The sequence below is a fragment of the Amblyomma mixtum genome, chromosome 7 (genome assembly GCF_055824585.1).
Source record: "Amblyomma mixtum isolate Tamu chromosome 7, ASM5582458v1, whole genome shotgun sequence".
Taxonomy (NCBI): domain Eukaryota; kingdom Metazoa; phylum Arthropoda; class Arachnida; order Ixodida; family Ixodidae; genus Amblyomma; species Amblyomma mixtum.
This window is the reverse complement of record NC_143018.1, coordinates 151,242,914-151,259,569: the sequence shown is the minus strand read 5'-3', so window position 1 is coordinate 151,259,569 and position 16,656 is coordinate 151,242,914. Positions and strand designations below refer to the sequence as shown.

Sequence of the window (16,656 nt, the reverse complement as noted above, 5' to 3'; positions counted from 1 at the left end):
TTTTGGCAAGAACCAATGGTTTTAAGTGCAGCTTTTTCCCAAATGGAATTGTCTTGCTTTGGATTTATGCACATCCAAGCATTTTGTGAAGATGTTGGATCGTCCTAGTCTTGTTTGATTTATTCTGGTGTATGGTGACTTGTGGCTGGTGGTTTTTGTGGCTCTTGTATTTTATTGCAATGCCCCTCCTGCTTGGTCTACGGCTCGCAGTATATTCAAATAAATAAATGTTCAAAGAAAATGCTGATTTCATGGATAGTGCCATTGGGTCTGGGGAATTGCTTATTAAAGAAATGTAAAGCACGAAATGACTGCCAGCTCCCCGATTCTCCTGTCTGGCATCCTCCATTGTGGGACCAAAATAGAAGGCAGGAAGCCTTGAATGGTTGTAAAAATTGCCGGTTGGGAAGTGGAAGACCAGGATGCCACCACAGTCCGTGCTGTGTGATGGGGATCCTCGGCTGTGGCCCCTGCTTTATGGTATTTCCCATGCCCCACTTGGTCAGCAGGCGAGTGAGGGAGGCCTCTCCTCCCTCCCCGCATTCTGGCCAGGCTGTGAGGGGTGTGCTGCGCAAGTTGCCATTCCAGACGCTGCGCCAACAAAAGTTGCACCCATGGTGGAGCCAGCAAAGCTGACAGAGGACACACACACTGGGCCTCTTCGATTATGGGCCGCCTGTGGGCTGCCAGAGTGCGACGCCAGGTGCGCACTTCCGCTGGCTGCCCAGAACGTTTTTCTCTGGCTGGGCAGTTTCGGGCAGCCAGACTCGCCAGGACGATTTTGTGCTGGCAGCACTCAGGCACCTAGCAGACAAGTGTGGTGACAGGAAGCTCGCACGGCCATTTTTATGTGCACAAGAAGGACCACGGTTCTTCATGCGATGTTCTCCGCGATGCAGGCACTTGTTTCGACTAGGCCATGGTGCATATCACCCACAATGGAACCTTTTGCAGTAGTTCTCGCTGTTTATTGATATGTTTTGCGTGCGTATGCACCATCATATTGTCACATAGCAGTTGGTACAGGTAGCGGCACGTCCAGATGGCAGAACGCCAACACCGAGATGATGCCAGCGCACGCCGAGACGGCCAGGATGGAACGTCCAGTTTCGTCTTCTTCAGCAGCGAACAGCGTGGCGCACGACCTGCGTGCCAAACAGCCACCGAGCGGCTATTGTTGCTGACACGGCATTACCCTCCCTCTCGGAAAGAGCATCGGCCCGATGCTTTAACAAGAAAATAGGGAGAAAGAAACAAAAAAAAAAACAGTAACGCACAGCACTTAGTCACTGAATGTCTCGCGAAAAATAGGGCTTCATCCGCACTACATGAACAATCTCTGGTCTCTGCTGACAGCGAGTAGTCCGGGAAGCCCCATCCGGGAGAACTTCATAGGTTACGTCGCTTAGCTGACAGAGAACTCGGTAGGGGCCGAAATACTGCTTGAGCAGTTTTTCGGAAAGACCACGGCGTCGAATGGGGGTCCATACCCACATTTTGTCGTCCGGGGCGAACGTCATCAGTCTGTGGCGGCGGTTGTAACGTCAGGTGTCACGGTCTTGTTGGTTCAGGATGCGCACTCTTGCAAGCTGTCGAGCTTCTTCTGCGCGAAGCGTGAACTCCTCGGCTCCAACGTCGGGGTCGCGGCCATCATGGGGCAGCATTGCTTCCAACATTGTCGACACTTCGCGGCCGTACAATAGATAGAAGGGCGTCCTCCGCGTGGTTTCCGGTTGAGCTGTGTTATACACAAAAGTAATATATTGCAGGATATCGTCCCAAGATCGATGCTCAACGTCAACATACATGGACAGCATGTCGACGAGAGTTTTGTTGAGGCGCTCGGTCAGGCCATTCGTCTGGGGATGGTAGGCGGTTGTTTTCCTGTGAGTAGTGCCACTCAGCCGCATGAGGGATTCCAAGAGTTAAAGCGGTGCCTCTATCCGTGATAATTAGTGCTGGAGCGCCATGCCGGAGGACGATGCGTTCCACGAAAAATTTCGCAGCCTCGGCTGCTGTGCCACGCTGGAGGGCCTTGGTTTCAGCGTAGCGCGTAAGGTAATCAGTGGCGACGATAATCCACCGGTTTCCCGAAGATGAAGTTGGAAAAGGGCCGAGAAGGTCCATGCCAACTTGCTCAAACGGGAGTCTGGACACTTGAACGGGATGTAAAAGTCCAGCTGGCTTGACAGGGGATGTTTTTCGTCGTTGACAATTATGGCACGTGCGCACATAGTGTTGTACAGTCGCCGCAAGCTTAGGCCAGTAATAGCTCTTTTTGATCCGAGCCAGAGTGCGGGCGTAGCCGAGGTGACCTGCGGTGGGCTCGTCATGACACGCCTGCAAGATTTCTTCACGGAGATTCGCTGGAACGACGAGGAGGTAGTCGCTTCCGGTTGGAGAAAAGTTGGCTTTGTACAGCACGTTGTTGCGCAGACAAAAGGAGGACTGGGTTCTTGCGAAGGGCTGGGGAACCTCCGTGGTACGTGCTTCCAGGAAGTCGATGAGAGGTTTCAGCGCCGGGTCCTCACGTTGCTGACCAGAAATAGTCGCTGAGTCTGCGGCTGCAATGAGAGGAAAGTCCGGTTCGTCGTCGTCGCGCGCAGCCTCGACTGGATATCTGGACAAGCAGTCGGCATCATTGTGCTGGCGCCCTGATTTATACACGATGGACATGTCAAACTCCTGAAGGCGTAAGCTGCAACGCGCAAGGCGGCCAGAGGGATCCCGTAAGTTCGTCAACCAGCAGAGAGAGTGGTGGTCGGTTACAACTTGAAAATGCCGGCCGTACAGGTAAGGTCGAAATATTGTCACAGCCCATACCACGGCAAGGCATTCTTTTTTGGTCGTGGAATAATTAGATTCAGCACGAGACAGAGTGCGGCTGGCGTGTGCTATTACGCGCTCAGCGCCGTCCTGCCACTGGACGAGTACAGCACCGAGACCCATGTTGCTGGCATCTGTGTGGATGAGAGTCTCCGCACGAGAATCTAAATGACCAAGGACAGGCGTGGTTTGCAAGCGTCGCCGTAATTCATCAAATGCCTGCTGCTGCTGTTCTGTCCACGCGAATGGGACGTCATCTCTTGTAAGATGCAGCAACGGTGCAGCAAGTCGGGAAAAGTTGGCAATGAACCGCCGGTAATACGCGCAAAGGCCCAAAAAATGCCGGACCGTTTTCTTGTCCGAAGGAGTGGGAAAGTTGGCGACGGCAGCCGTTTTAGCAGGATCCGGCCGGACTCCACGATGGCTGACGACATGGCCCAGGAAAAGGAGCTCCTCATAACCAAAGTGGCATTTCTCGGGCTTCAATGTCAGGCCGGCAGATCTTATAGCCTGTAGCACGGTCAAGAGGCGCTGGAGGTGTTCTTCGAACCTTGGCGAAAATACGACAACGTCGTCCAGGTATACCAAGCACGTCTGCCATTTCAGGCCCGACAAAACAGCGTCCATCATTCTCTGAAATGTTGCCGGAGCTGAACACAAACCGAAAGGAAGGACCTTGAACTCATAAAGGCCATCCAGCGTCACGAACGCTGTCTTCTCGCGATCCCGCTCGTCAACTACGATCTGCCAGTAACCACTTTTTAAGTCCAGCGAAGAGAAGTAGCGCGCATGCCGCAGCCGGTCAAGACAGTCGTCAATGCGTGGTAACGGGTAGATGTCTTTCTTGGTAACCTGGTTACGCTTCCAGTAGTCAATGCAAAATCGCAGACTACCATCCTTCTTCTTAACCAAAACCACAGGCGAAGCCCACGGGCTCCTCGACGGCTGAATAACACCATCCTGCAGCATCTCTTTGATTTGTTCAGCTATGACTTCACGCTCCCGCAGTGAGACACGGTATGGGTTTTGTCGAATTGGTCGGGTACTGTAGTCCATAATGATGCGGTGCTTAGCGAGAGGCGTCTGTTTGACTGCCGACGTAGACGAGAAACAGTCTTGGAACTGATGCAGGAGGCCGACTAGGCTCTCCCTATCGGCGGGGCGTAAGCCTGGGTTCACGTCGAGGATCAACTGAGGTGTGCAAGAATTGGACGTTTCGCTCTGAAGGGCAAGGCAGTCGTTAATTTCGGCGATGCCCTCGAAGTATGCGACCGCAGTGCCCTTGGCGATGTGTTGCCGTTCGATCCCGAAATTCGTTAGAAGGACATCTGCCAGGCCGTTCCGTAGCGTAACGATACCTCTTGCGATGCAGACCCCATGAGAGAGCACAAGCGCCGTGTTCTGTTCGGCTACGCCGTCAGCACTGCACCGGTCGTCACAAATGACGGTAACGAGGGCACAGGATCGCGGAGGCACGGTCACATCGGCGTCGATTATGCACAGGGCCACTCTGCGTGGTTCGGTGTCGGCTAAAATCGTTCCAGGGGTCGAAAATGTTACCAGACGATCAGGAAGGTTTATGATGGCACCATGCTCACGCAAGAAGACCATTCCGAGGATCAGGTCTTTGCAGCAGTGCGGCAGAACAACAAAAGTGCCAACAAAAGCAGAATTGGCAATGGTGACTCGAGCAGTGCATCTTCCGACAGGCGTCATGAGGTGACCGCCAGCAGTACGAATTTGAGGTCCATCCCAGGCTGTCTTTACCTTGCTGAGGCGATCCGCGAGGTGCTTGCTTATTATCGAAATGAGTCACTGAGTGCCCGTCAACGTGAATGCGTAGGTCGGCGCTCACTGCATCGGTGTCAGGGAAGCTCGGGGTCACAGAATCGGGCTGTGGCGGCATCGGGATCTCGGCATCGCGCTCCGGCAGCGTTCGGGGGTCTTCGTTATATCCGCTGTCAGCAACCTTCCCCCCTGAGGTCGCCGCTTTCAGTTTCCCCGGCGCGGGCTTGGAGACTGGCCCCGCAGTCCATCTGAGAAAGCCTGGCGGCTGGGCGACGTGATGCGGGCGGGAGACGAAGATCGGGGTCGGCGGGTAGAGGTGGTGTCATGGGCAGAAAGGTACTCCTCTATTTCGTGGGGTCGCTCACCGAAACGGGGACAGGGAGCGTCACGTGGGAAACCCCGGAGGCCGATTTCACGGCAGGGGCAACGGCGATACAGGTGGCCGGCTTTCCCGCAATGGTAACAGAGCGGCTGCTGGTCAGAAGTGCGCCAAACAGCCGCCTTCCGGGCCGGTGGACGCATGGCAGGTCCTCGCTGAGGCCGCTGGTAGAATGACGGTGGCAGAGCGGTTGGCGGCGGCGGGTGGTACGGCAAGCGTTGCACAGGTGGCAACTCGGAGCGGAGAGCTGCAGCATAGCTCATGGGGCGTGGCTCCGGCATGACTGGAGGAGGCGGTGAAAATGCTTGCCGAATCTCGCCGCGCACAACCTCGGTAACAGCCGCAGCCGTCGGATCAGACGAGGCAAGGGTCAGTTTCTGCAGCTCTTCACGGACCACCGCGCGTATGAGCTCACGCAGCAACGCATTGTCGCTGGACACGCTCAAAGAAGCCGCACTGGCGCTTGGCTCACCGCACAAGGAGTCATTTCGGCGGCAGCGCTGATGCAAGGCCCGCTCAATGGCGGTCGCCTCTTTGATGAAGTCGGCTACCGTCTGCAGGGGATTCCGGACCAAACCAGCGAAGAGTTGGTCCTTCACACTTCGCATCAGGTGGCGGAGCTTCGTGGATTCCGCCATATCTGGGTCAGCGCGCCGACAAAGACGGGTCACGACCTCGGCGAACATGGCAACGCTCTCATTAGGCTTTTGGACGCGAGCGTCCAGAAGGTGCCGCGCACGATCCCGGCGGTCCGTGCTGGCAAAGGTGTCCCGGACCTGCTGGCGGGAGGTATCCCAGCTTTGGAGATCGGCCTCCCTGTTCTCGAACCAAATCTTGGCTCCGTCTTCGAGGGCGAAATACACGTTCCGCAGCTTCTGCGCTGGGCTCCGTTGGTTGAAATCGGCAATCCGCTCAAACTGGTCAAGCCAGTCTTCAACGTCTTCGAAAGTGACGCCATGGAAGCTGGCTGGCACGCAGGGTTGCTGGAGCGTCAAGTGTGAAGCGCTAGCCTGCGCCATGGTGGTATGCTCACCAGTTCGATGAGTGCGTGCCTCTTTTGGGAGGAGACCAAACTCTGGGACCAGTCCCAGGAGGCGGTGGCTGCTGCGGTGAACGGGCGTGCAGACAAGCGGTAGCTGGTCGGGACTCGATGAGCGGCTGTCTGAAGAGGTGTTGGACATGGGACGTCGAGCCCGCAACCTCCACCAGTGTCACATAGCAGTTGATACAGGTAGCGCCGCGTCCAGACGGCAGAGGAGCACCAACACCGAGATGATGCCAGCGCACACTAAGACGGCCAGGATGGAACGTCCAGTTTCGTCTTCTTCAGCAGCGAACAGCGTGGCGCACAAGCTGCGTGCCGAACAGCCGCCAAGCGGCTATTGTTGTAGACGCGGCAATATTTCGATCGTCTCACCACCTCGCAAGCACGATTTGCTCGCTTCATATTACGATCTCATACTTCTGATGCACCAAATATTTCGGCGGTTAATTCCGTGCGCCTGGCTGATATTGCGATGATGTTCGAGGACTTTCACGAGAGCAGCCACAGATTCCGGTTCCATAGTACGCGTTCGGACGAGCGCATATACAGTTGAACCCCTCAATAACGAAAGCCCTCAAGAATGAAATTCTCGCGGCAACGAAAAATTCTGGTGCCCCCGGCGAACTCCCATAGGGTTCAATGCATTTGTCCCCTCTCAACAGCGAAGGGTTTTTAAAAAGCAGTCCCGCATTAACGAAAGTTTGAGGTAGTGATCTGCAACATTTTTTCGGCATATCAGCCAGTCGGGAACATAGAATGGGTAAAACTGCAGCAGCACACTCATCCCACAAGTCGGGCCCATTCATTTCACCTGCCAACAAGCACCGGCGCAGCCATTTTTGTTTACTTTCGGTTGGTTCGGTAATGATGATGATCGCAAAGCAATTTCTTTTTTTTTGCCCGCTGAAAGCGGCTTTTTGCTAGCCCGTCTGTTGGCGACTACGCACGCACGTGACGTTTCACGTGACTACACCGCCGGCCAACCGGGGAAGAGCAAGCAACCCCTTTTTTTTTTTCTTTTCTCTAGTGCGCCGACCACGCTATCTCGCCGATCTCGCCGTCCGCCTTGTAGCCTTGTGCAAGCCGAATTCGTCCGTACAGTGTTTTTTGTTGTTTTTCGACTGTCGCTGCAGGAAAAGGCTGAAATCATCGCCGAAGCTGAAAAAGGCAGAAAGAAGACGGGCATTGCGGAGGAGTTCAGTATCCCGTGCAGCTCAGTTTCTACGATTCTGAAATCAAAGAATGTCATCATGGCGGCACTCCAGAACGGCGCACGCGCTCTGAACAAGACTTTGGCAACGCCGGTCTACGAAGACGTGGACAAAGCCGTATTTCAGTGGTTCCTGAACAAGAGAGCGAACAAGGTGCCTTTGTCTGGAAGCCTTCTGCAGCAAAAGGCGATTGACTTCGCGTGCATTCTGGGGCATGACAACTTTAAGGCGAACGCCGGATGGCTAAGTCGATTTAAAGCGCGGCACTGCATCGTCGCCAAAGTGTTGTCAGGGGAGTGTGCGCGCGTCGACGCTGAAGCAGCATCGTCCTGGATGCAGGAAAGTTACGCAAGTAAGCTCGCGTGATGTGCTTGATGCTTTCGATGTTATCCGGACTTTTCTCGGCGACCACGACGAAGCTATGCATAGCTTATCAAGCTGCGAAGCCAGAGTCGTCAAGCTCCTGCACAGCAATGTTAAGCAGAGCAAAATAAGCGACTTTTTGCATTACATTTTGGTTCTGGAAGGTAATGGGTGGGCTTATTTGTCCATTTTCGCGACAGCGAAATTCTCACGACAACGAAAAGGTTTTCCTTCCCCAGCGGTTTCGTTATTGCGGGGTTCGACTGTATATGCACGTGCCAAACGTGTTTTGCGAGGAGTTCATTCAGCGCAATATGGGAGCGTATGGTCTCCATTGCGTTTGGCGCAGTGCAACAGTAGATATGCTTTGAAATACGCTTGACTGAAACATGTCCTTTATTAAAAGCCCTCACGAGCACATTGCTTGAGGCATGTCTGCGGGCATATATGTTGTCGCCACACACACAGTTGTCGCTATTACGGCAGCCGACCAAGTGCTGATTCTGTCGTTGCCAACTATTGTGCAGCTTGATGCTCAGGCCTTCTGCCACATATGCTCAAAATGTCTAAGAAGTACCGTAGGTATGCATCTCCTCACATTTGGCTCATTAACAAAAAAAAAATAGAAAAAGAAGTTCTTAGCACTGATCATCATGCAAGCACACGTGGAACTTGAGGCGCCTACACGCAGGGCTTTATTGTAGCGCCTTCCACTCCAGTGCAAGTTCTCTGCTATAAAGCTGTATTATTATTAGAGATACGATACGCAGCTAAATTTATACAGTACGCCTGCTTGTTCTTGGTGAACATTCAACAAGCTGATATGCGCTTTTATCGAGATTATGCGTGCATTCTTTGCCCGCAGCAAAAGCCAGCAGGCGACAGGCTAGAGTTGAACGAAACGTATTCCGATTCTTTTCTGCTTACAGCTTACAGGAAGCAGGCTACAACCGTAGAAATTACGACCACAGCAGAGTCAATCACCAAGCAGAGTTGAGTGTCGGCGGTCATACCAGTGATATGTACTTACTGCGTAGTAAACAAACAGGCCATAATCCGAGAGTATGGTGTGTCGTTTGATAAACAACGCACGGGCAGTTTTTCTGTCCTATGTGGTGTCGACTGAAACACCTTCGATTGCGATTGCTCATCGCATGCTTTTGAGGATTTCTTTACACAGCGCACTGTGCACCGAAGGCACACGCCTGCGTTGTCGTCACCTATGTGTACGAGTGCTAGCTTGATCAGCTGCATGTTCTGCAGTCTGCGACACGCAGCTCTCAATAACTGCAAGTCGTTGTTTTTGATACCAAGCAGCCTATTTCTACCGTACGCGTGCGTAGCAATGAGACGCAGCAGAACGCGAAGCTAGAGAGTGCATCTGCCCTCCGTGATCCGTGACTTGCTTGCCCCCGAGATTGCCGGCAGGCTGGTTCCGGTGGCTGCCAGCCCACTTTTCCTGTCAGAGGCGAACTTACGGGCAGCCAGCGGGCTGCCCGAGCGCAGTAAATCGAAGAGGCCCATGAGGGACTTACAACCAATTTATTCCAAAGAATAAACAAGGCGAAAGAAAAGCTTCACCGTGATAAAAAACTGGTACTGCTTTTCGGTGATTAAGACTGAAAGGTCTCTTATACCCCTGCCACACGGCGAATTTAATGTCATTCCCATCGAATGACATTCGTTCAAAACGACATTAGTTTGCTGCCACACGAGAAAATCTAATGTCATTCGGTGAAAACGACATTAGGTATCGAATGAGTTCCCTGAACACATTCGCCTGCGACGTCCGAGCTAATGTGTTCCCTCGACACCAGAGACTTGGTGAGAATATACACCGAAAAACACGATTACAAAAACGTCACAAGCACTGTAATATTTCCGCGTCCCTACGATTGTGCTGTCGTTCATTTATGTATATAAAAATGCCAAATAGAATTGGAAAAAAATAAAACTCACTCTCGCTACCAGCCTTGCGTGGTTAACATTCACAACATGGCGACGCCCAGCTCGCCCGCTTCGGACCGAATACTGCGTCGCCGCTGCATTTTTCGACGCGATAGCTTGCTCTAAACGGTTGTATTCGCTTTTATTTTGTGCATTCTCAACCCTCCGTAACAATATAGGTTTGAAATATCAGTCGCTTTTGAGATAAATTTCAGAATTTCTTGATGCTAGGCTTAATAATGTACGGCGTACACTGTCGTCATAGCAACGACCCCGAGCGAAGTATTTCTCCAACTTTGCACTAGAATCTACATTTTCATTTCATCCAATTGATTTACATTAAAAAAAAACAAAGCCTTCGAATGCATTCATTACTGCCGTTAATAAACGAGAAAAACGTTTTTCCGGCACTCAGTTCAGGAGGTTTGACTTGCTATCGTCTAGATGGCGCCACAGTGTGTTATGCTTCTCGCGCGCTACGCTAGTCACACCCAACCACCGTGCTCCCTACTAAAACTGTTGTGAGGACGGGCGGCAGTGCGCGCAAGGTGCGCCCGTAGCATGCGCAAAGCTTTTGCGGACGCACAGCTAATACTGTCTAATTTCACCATAGAGAGCCTTTCACAATATGACGTCCGCCATTTGCCTGCCGCCGCTGGCTGAGGTTTGGCTTGGCTTGGACTTGTGGTGGATAGCAGTGATCAACACGTTATTGAAATCAACGTTTTTAGATCCCTCGCACAGCGCGCCTATCTATATATGTTGATTAAAATGAGGATGAAGATTTTAGAATCGGTTGCCATTAGCAAAGCAATACTTTTTGCAACGTATTGAAGCATACATCGAAATTTTTGTATGCTGTACTCACTGTACTCTCTTTCCATCGCAATCGCCATCATTTGCAAATGACATTAGTTTTTGCCGTGTAGCAGCGCGCAGAAAAAATGACATTAAGTCGAACAAATGTCATTCGATGAGAATGACATTAAATTTGCCGTGTGGCAGGGGTATTACACGTTTGCTTATTTTTCCTGATTATAAATGCTTCCAGCAGCTCATGCTTGCGTCTTGATTTCCCCTGACTGGCCAGGTGAAACCGAGGGGAGCAGTCCTTGATATGCAAGGCTAAATTGCTTGCCATACCCATCAGTTTCACTGGTTCCACCATCTGTGCATTATGAACTAACTAGCCCAGCAATTTACTCCATTCAACAGAAGTTACCTTTGAGGGTTTTTTTTACGGTTGATGTTGACAGAGCTGTGACAGTGGGAAATTCTTTCCGGTGTGCTGGTGTTTGGCGCCGCTGCTGGAAGGTGATCACCCAACGCTACATGAAATCCTTTGTGCTACCAATGTCATCACCATCATCGTCAGCCTGACCCACTGCAGGGCCTCTCCCATGTCTCCCCAATTTCCCTGTCCTTCTTTGCCAGCTGCAGCCACCGTATGTCCACAAACTTCTTAACCTCATTTGCCCACCTAACTTTCCACTGCCCCCTGCTATGCTTTCCGTCTCTTAGAATCCACTTCATTACCCTTAAGAATCGCATTACAAGCCCTGCCCAGGCCCACTTCTTCCTCTTGATTTCAACTAGGGTATCATTAACCCTCGTTTGTTCCCTCACCCACCCCGCCCTCTTCCGATCTCTCAACGTTACAGCCATCATTTTTCTTTCCATAGCTCGCTGTGTTGTCCTCAACTTAAGCTGAACCCTCTTTGTTTGCCTCAATGTTTCTGCTTCATAGGTGCACCTAGCTGTCAGATACAGGTGCTGTTTTTAGGGATGTCATAAGAGTGGGATTCTGAACAGATTCGACTGTTGGTTTTTGTCGGCCCTTGGGTTGTGTGTGGGACTGTGTGGGACTGTGTGTTTTCCTTGTGCTGCAGGTGCAGGCGAACGTGGTGACCCTGCTGGAGCGTCCGCAGCAGCAGGCGGAGGTGGCCACCACGCCAGCAGTGCGGCCGGCGGCCGGGGGAGGGAGCAGCATCCAGCAGCGGCTCAAGTCGCACATCCTCAAGGCGGTGGCCGACAACTCGGCCATGGACCACCGGATGGCCAGCGTCAGCTCCGCCCGGGAGCAGGACCAGGCCCTGGGGGACATGCTGCGGGGCGTCCGCATCATCACCAAGGTCTCTCTCTCTTCTTCCCCCTGTGCCCTTCCACAGCGTGCACTCACGGGTAGGCTCTTAGTGGCAGGTGCGAGCCAAGATGGAAATAGTTTTAATACCAGATATAGCATTCTTCAGGTGAAACAACTGTTTAAACAAAAACTATCTCTGGAAGTGCTGCGCCAGTGCCGTGCAGATGTACCGAAATTTCAAGAAAACTGTCAAGCTAGACAGTCCCCATATGAACTAAGAGCGAAATAGTTAGGGCCAGATCACGTACCAACTATGGCTTACAGGGGTCATCGTCGGAAATACCACAACTCTTGAACAAGTACCCTGACATAGTAAACTTAATAAGTTCTGTTGTGTCTCCTGTTCAGTTCAAAAAGCAAGTTCAAGCAATATTTTTATCTGAGCAGCAGGTGCATCGGTTAAACTGCTGAGCCAACTCTTGGTGCTATTAGCAATACTTTGATTTGAGCTAGTTGGTTGTAGCATGACATGTTTACGCAAAAGGCGTACTGGCGCTAAAAAACGAACACAACACACACAACAGGACAGGACTGTGGTTCTTAAGTGGTTTTTTCTGTGAATAAACTAGTTGGAAGTTGGCGCCAGTCCTGTCCTGTTGTGTGTGTTGTCTTCGTTTTTTAGCGCCAGTACGCCTTTTGCGTAAACATGTCTTGGTGCTATTAATCTGTATACCATCGTGCACTATAGGTCATATTCCATCACTTACGTACACTGGATTGCATTTCACGTTATCAGTTTTTGTTTGGTAAAACATTTTTCTTTACTGACGATCCTAATGCAGTGCGTAAGAAATCATTTTGTATTATCACAGTTCTGTCTACAGAGAGATTAGAGCGTAACCTAAGACGTTGTGTATCTTCCTGTATTCAGTATTGATGTGCTATCCTTGGGTCTGCGTGTGATGCGTAATCCTGTGTACACTTGTGCTGCCTGTGCTGTCAGGGGGACATAGCCTAGTCAGGCCCCATCCGGGCCTTTTGCTATTGCCTCCTGAGCCACTTTGTAGTCAGTTGTCTCAAATAAGAAAGAAAGAAAGAAAGAAAAGAATACGGGCTAGGGTGATGAGGGAAGGCATGCACGTAACGCACTTGGGTCTCTTGGGTTAGACGCTAACGATTCAAGCACAATGACGGCGTCAAGTCAAATTTTATTTTTCAGCATCTCGCATCTACTGACATCTTTGATGTTGAAGGGGAGGGCAAGCAAAAACTTGAACAAGGGCTTGAGAAGGCCTGCATCCTGTTGAAACGGATGCTTGGGCAAGCTGGTATTACATTTTCCTGGTGCAACTGAGCTTTGTATTGCTTGGGCCGTGGAAATACACAGGCGGGCCACCAAAGAGCAAAAAAAAAAAAAACAGCGCACACAATCATTCATGACACTAGATGCTCTTTTACGTTGTTATGCACGATGTTGTGTTCTTTGAGGCGTATGTTTGCCAGACGAGCAGATGCCTAAACAAACTCCTCAAAGAGCACAAAAACAACGTGCATAACACTATGAAAGGGCATCTAGATAGGCATTGCAGAGATTGTGACTGCAAGAATTCCCAGCCGGACTTCAAGAGAACCAAGGTGATTGTAAGCACAAAAAAACGGCTTATGTGTGAAACCACTGGAGAGGAACAAATCACCCGGTCAGCAGAAACATGCGTCAGCAGCCCCTCTTTGGCAATTTTCATCTAAAGAATGACACTTTTTAGCCACATGCAAGTGACGTAGCAATTCGCTCCTTCAGTGTCATGAATGTTCAAAACTTCAACAGTGCTGTGACGAGGAACAAAGACAGAACTTTGTTCCTCGTCGCAGCGCTGTTGAAGTTTTGAAGATGTACCAACTAGCTCAAACCACGATTTTGCTCCAGTTCATGAATGATCGTGGGTGTTGTTTGTTTTTGCTGTTTGGTGGCCCGCCTGTGTATTTCTTTGGCCCAAGCAGTACAAATTTCAGTTTCAAGTCAGCGCCCGCCTGTGTGTCTTTCTTCAGTCCTCGCCCAAGTTCACGCTGTTCTTCAGTTCAGAGCTGCAAGTTGCACGGAGCTAATAAGTTGCACATATATATATATATATATATATATGTGTGTGTATGTATTTCAACAAAAGGGTTGTTGATGCCTCGTCACTCGGGCTGCTGCGGCTGCTCAAAGCAGTTTTTTTTGCACCACAACAGCAGGAATCTGGAGCGTGTGTGAGACAAGCCAATGCAGGGCCCACGTGATGGACTCTTTTCTGCTTGGTGTCGCATTGCCCGTGTCATTTTCACACTCGTGTAGTGCATTCACGAGGAAGATCAGAGCCACGTGGTGCATTCTCACACGTGGGCTTTGCTGGAACCGAGCATCGCGGACATTGGGCCTAGCCAAAACTCAGTGCCACAGCTGTAAGTGCATCTCATTCATACCAGGTCAGTGAATGGGCACAACTGCAGAGACACCTGGGCAGCCTGTTCGGTTTGTGTGGTGCCTCAGGGGAACTGATGCCAGAAGAAAGCACTGGCCGACATAGCGTGTTTGGTAAGGGAAAGTGGACACTGCAGATGTGCAGGGTGCTCTTCAGTTAAAAGGTGTATGCCATATTGCGCCCAGGTGGGCTTCAGTTCACAATACAGTAAAAGCTCGTTAATTCGACACTGGTGGGACCGCCAAAAATTGTCCAATTATCCAAATGTCGAAATATTGAATGAACAACAAAAAAACAATGTTTGCCCCAACAGGATGTACTTTTATTTGGCAAAGAAATCTGTTACCGTCGTCTGCTTTTTCGAGCGAATTTGAGTGACTACGATAGCTCTTAACAGCTGCCAGGTGCTCTGCGGCACACGCACCGTCAGGGATTTGTTCACAGAAGTCCTCCCGCACGGACAAGGCTTCTGCGGCTTCTTTCACCGTGCACTTCGGCATTTGGGACAACTGCTCACAATCGTCGTTGTCAGCGGCTGTCACTTCAGTTATTTCATCCTCGGTCAGCTGACAGGACACAAAGGCGAGGCGCGCAGGCACTGCGCGCTACCCGCTCGAAAGCAGAACGGGGAGGAGGTGGAGCGAGCGCGGCTTCAGCTGCTTATCTGTTTCTTCAGCCAGTGTCTGCTTCAGTGGACACGGTTGTTGCTGCGACGCGCGTCTTATCTTTTCTTTTTATCTTTCCTCTGATCTTTTAACTCTCCTCTATCTGCACGGGGCAGCGATGGTGGCTTGACTGAGCCAGCAGGCAGGCCCATGCAATTTCCATTCGCCCTTCTCTCAGTCGCAACAAAACAGCAGCAACAAGCAGCGCAGTAAACACGCTGACAAAGCGCGCAATTACCAAAAAAGGCGCCGCCTTATGGTTAAATAACCGCGATCGTAGCAGCAAGAACACATGGAAACGAGGACACACGCCAAAACGAGACTTGGTTACGCGGACGACACCAACACGACTGCTGCGACACAAGAAAGCACAATGAAAGACGCCAGCCGCTTCGGCCGCTGCTAACCTCGCCCTCTCTCTCTCGCTGCTGATGACGATGACCATACGGATGGCCTGCCAGCCGTACAGTAGCGCCGCTCGTGGCAGTGTTTTTTTTTTTGCTCTCGGCGCACCGGCTTGGCGGGCTGCGGAGTGAAGTCGAATTAACTGACGCACGGCAAAATTTGTTCGAATTAACGAGGGTTTCACCCCATATACTCCCATGTAGGGACCTCACGTGCACGTCGAATTGTCTGGTCTTCCGAATTAACGGGGGTCGAATTAACGAGCTTTCACTGTATATATACATCTAGAAATACACGTGCTAGTAAGTAATGGAGAGTGCAGTTTTTTTGAAATGGTCAGGGTGCTCACAGTCATCAGTAAAGTGTGCCACAGCACATGGTTTGTTCGGGTGAAAGGTATCTGCCATTGTTCCATGGGTTGTAGGCATAGTCCTTTGAGATGAAGGAGACCAGCACACAGGGGTTGAGAGTGCGTGAAATATGGGCCCAGTGTGTGCAGCAGCTTTCTTTGAAATTGTAATTTAGATGGGGGGCTCACTCATAGGCCACTGCACCCCGTGAGGGAGCAGCGGTAGTGTCCCAGACTAAGTAGCAGTGCAGAAAAAAAAGAGACTGTGGCAAAGCAGTAATGTGATGTTTTGCGGTACGAGAAAGCACAGGCGTGATCCAATAATTTGGTGCAAGTCATGTTCTCCTGAAAACCAACACCCGAGCTTTTGACAATAGAGGTGACTGAAATTACAATTATATTGGCTTGTTTCTGGGGCAGCAGAGGGGAATTCATCATCAGCACTGCACTTCGCTCCAATGTGCGGACATCGCTAGAGCGTTATTTGCTTTAGGTGCCAGAGCAGATAAATGAGGTCCTGGGAAAAATAAAGTTGTGTCATTGGTGTAAATCTTCGTTAATGTTTATTAGCCCATTTACATAAATTTTGAACAATAACGAGCCGAGAATACTTCCTTGAGGAATACCACTCCAGAGACACGGGACGTGGGGTCTGTAACATGTACAGTCTTTGTCAAAAGTTTAGAGCCCAAGGGGTTCACTTCCAAGCTTTATACTGGGACTCCAGGAGCATTCATGGAAGTTCTACCTATTGCAGGAGGCAGTACCAGAAATCTTCTCATGTCCAGGAAATTTGGAGCGCTAGAGATCCCTTAAGAACGACACAGTGTGGCTCAAAAGAAAACCCCCTGGGCTCCAAACTTTTGACAAAGGCTGTACTTGCTGTGTTCAGTTGTTTAAGTAACTTTGCAAAAGCATCAAAAATATACCTCGAAAACCTTAATGTTCAAGTTTGGTTGCAAAAGTACAGTGATTAATTCTATCAAAAGCCTTCGAGAAGTTACGCATATTCTTCTCGCGCAAGCAATTATAAAATTATTTCCTTTTGTTCTAGTAGTGCACTCTCAGTTGAACGGCGCTTTGTGGATCCAAAATGCAGGGGCGCTATTTTTAGTCCAGGAAATGGTTCATTCTGT

At 50.7% G+C, this 16,656-nt stretch overlaps 1 protein-coding gene across 3 annotated transcripts in view; it reads left to right on the top strand.

The window, feature by feature from the left end:
• The window catches only part of egl (Egl_like_exo domain-containing protein), a 91,950-nt gene that overhangs the window by 28,958 nt on the left and 46,336 nt on the right, over nucleotides 1-16,656 (top strand). For all 3 annotated transcript variants that reach the window (XM_089553582.1, XM_089553581.1, XM_089553580.1), the window contains exon 4: nucleotides 11,449-11,691. In XM_089553582.1, the coding sequence (XP_089409708.1) occupies nucleotides 11,449-11,691 (243 nt within the window). The remainder of the gene's footprint in view (nucleotides 1-11,448; nucleotides 11,692-16,656) is intronic.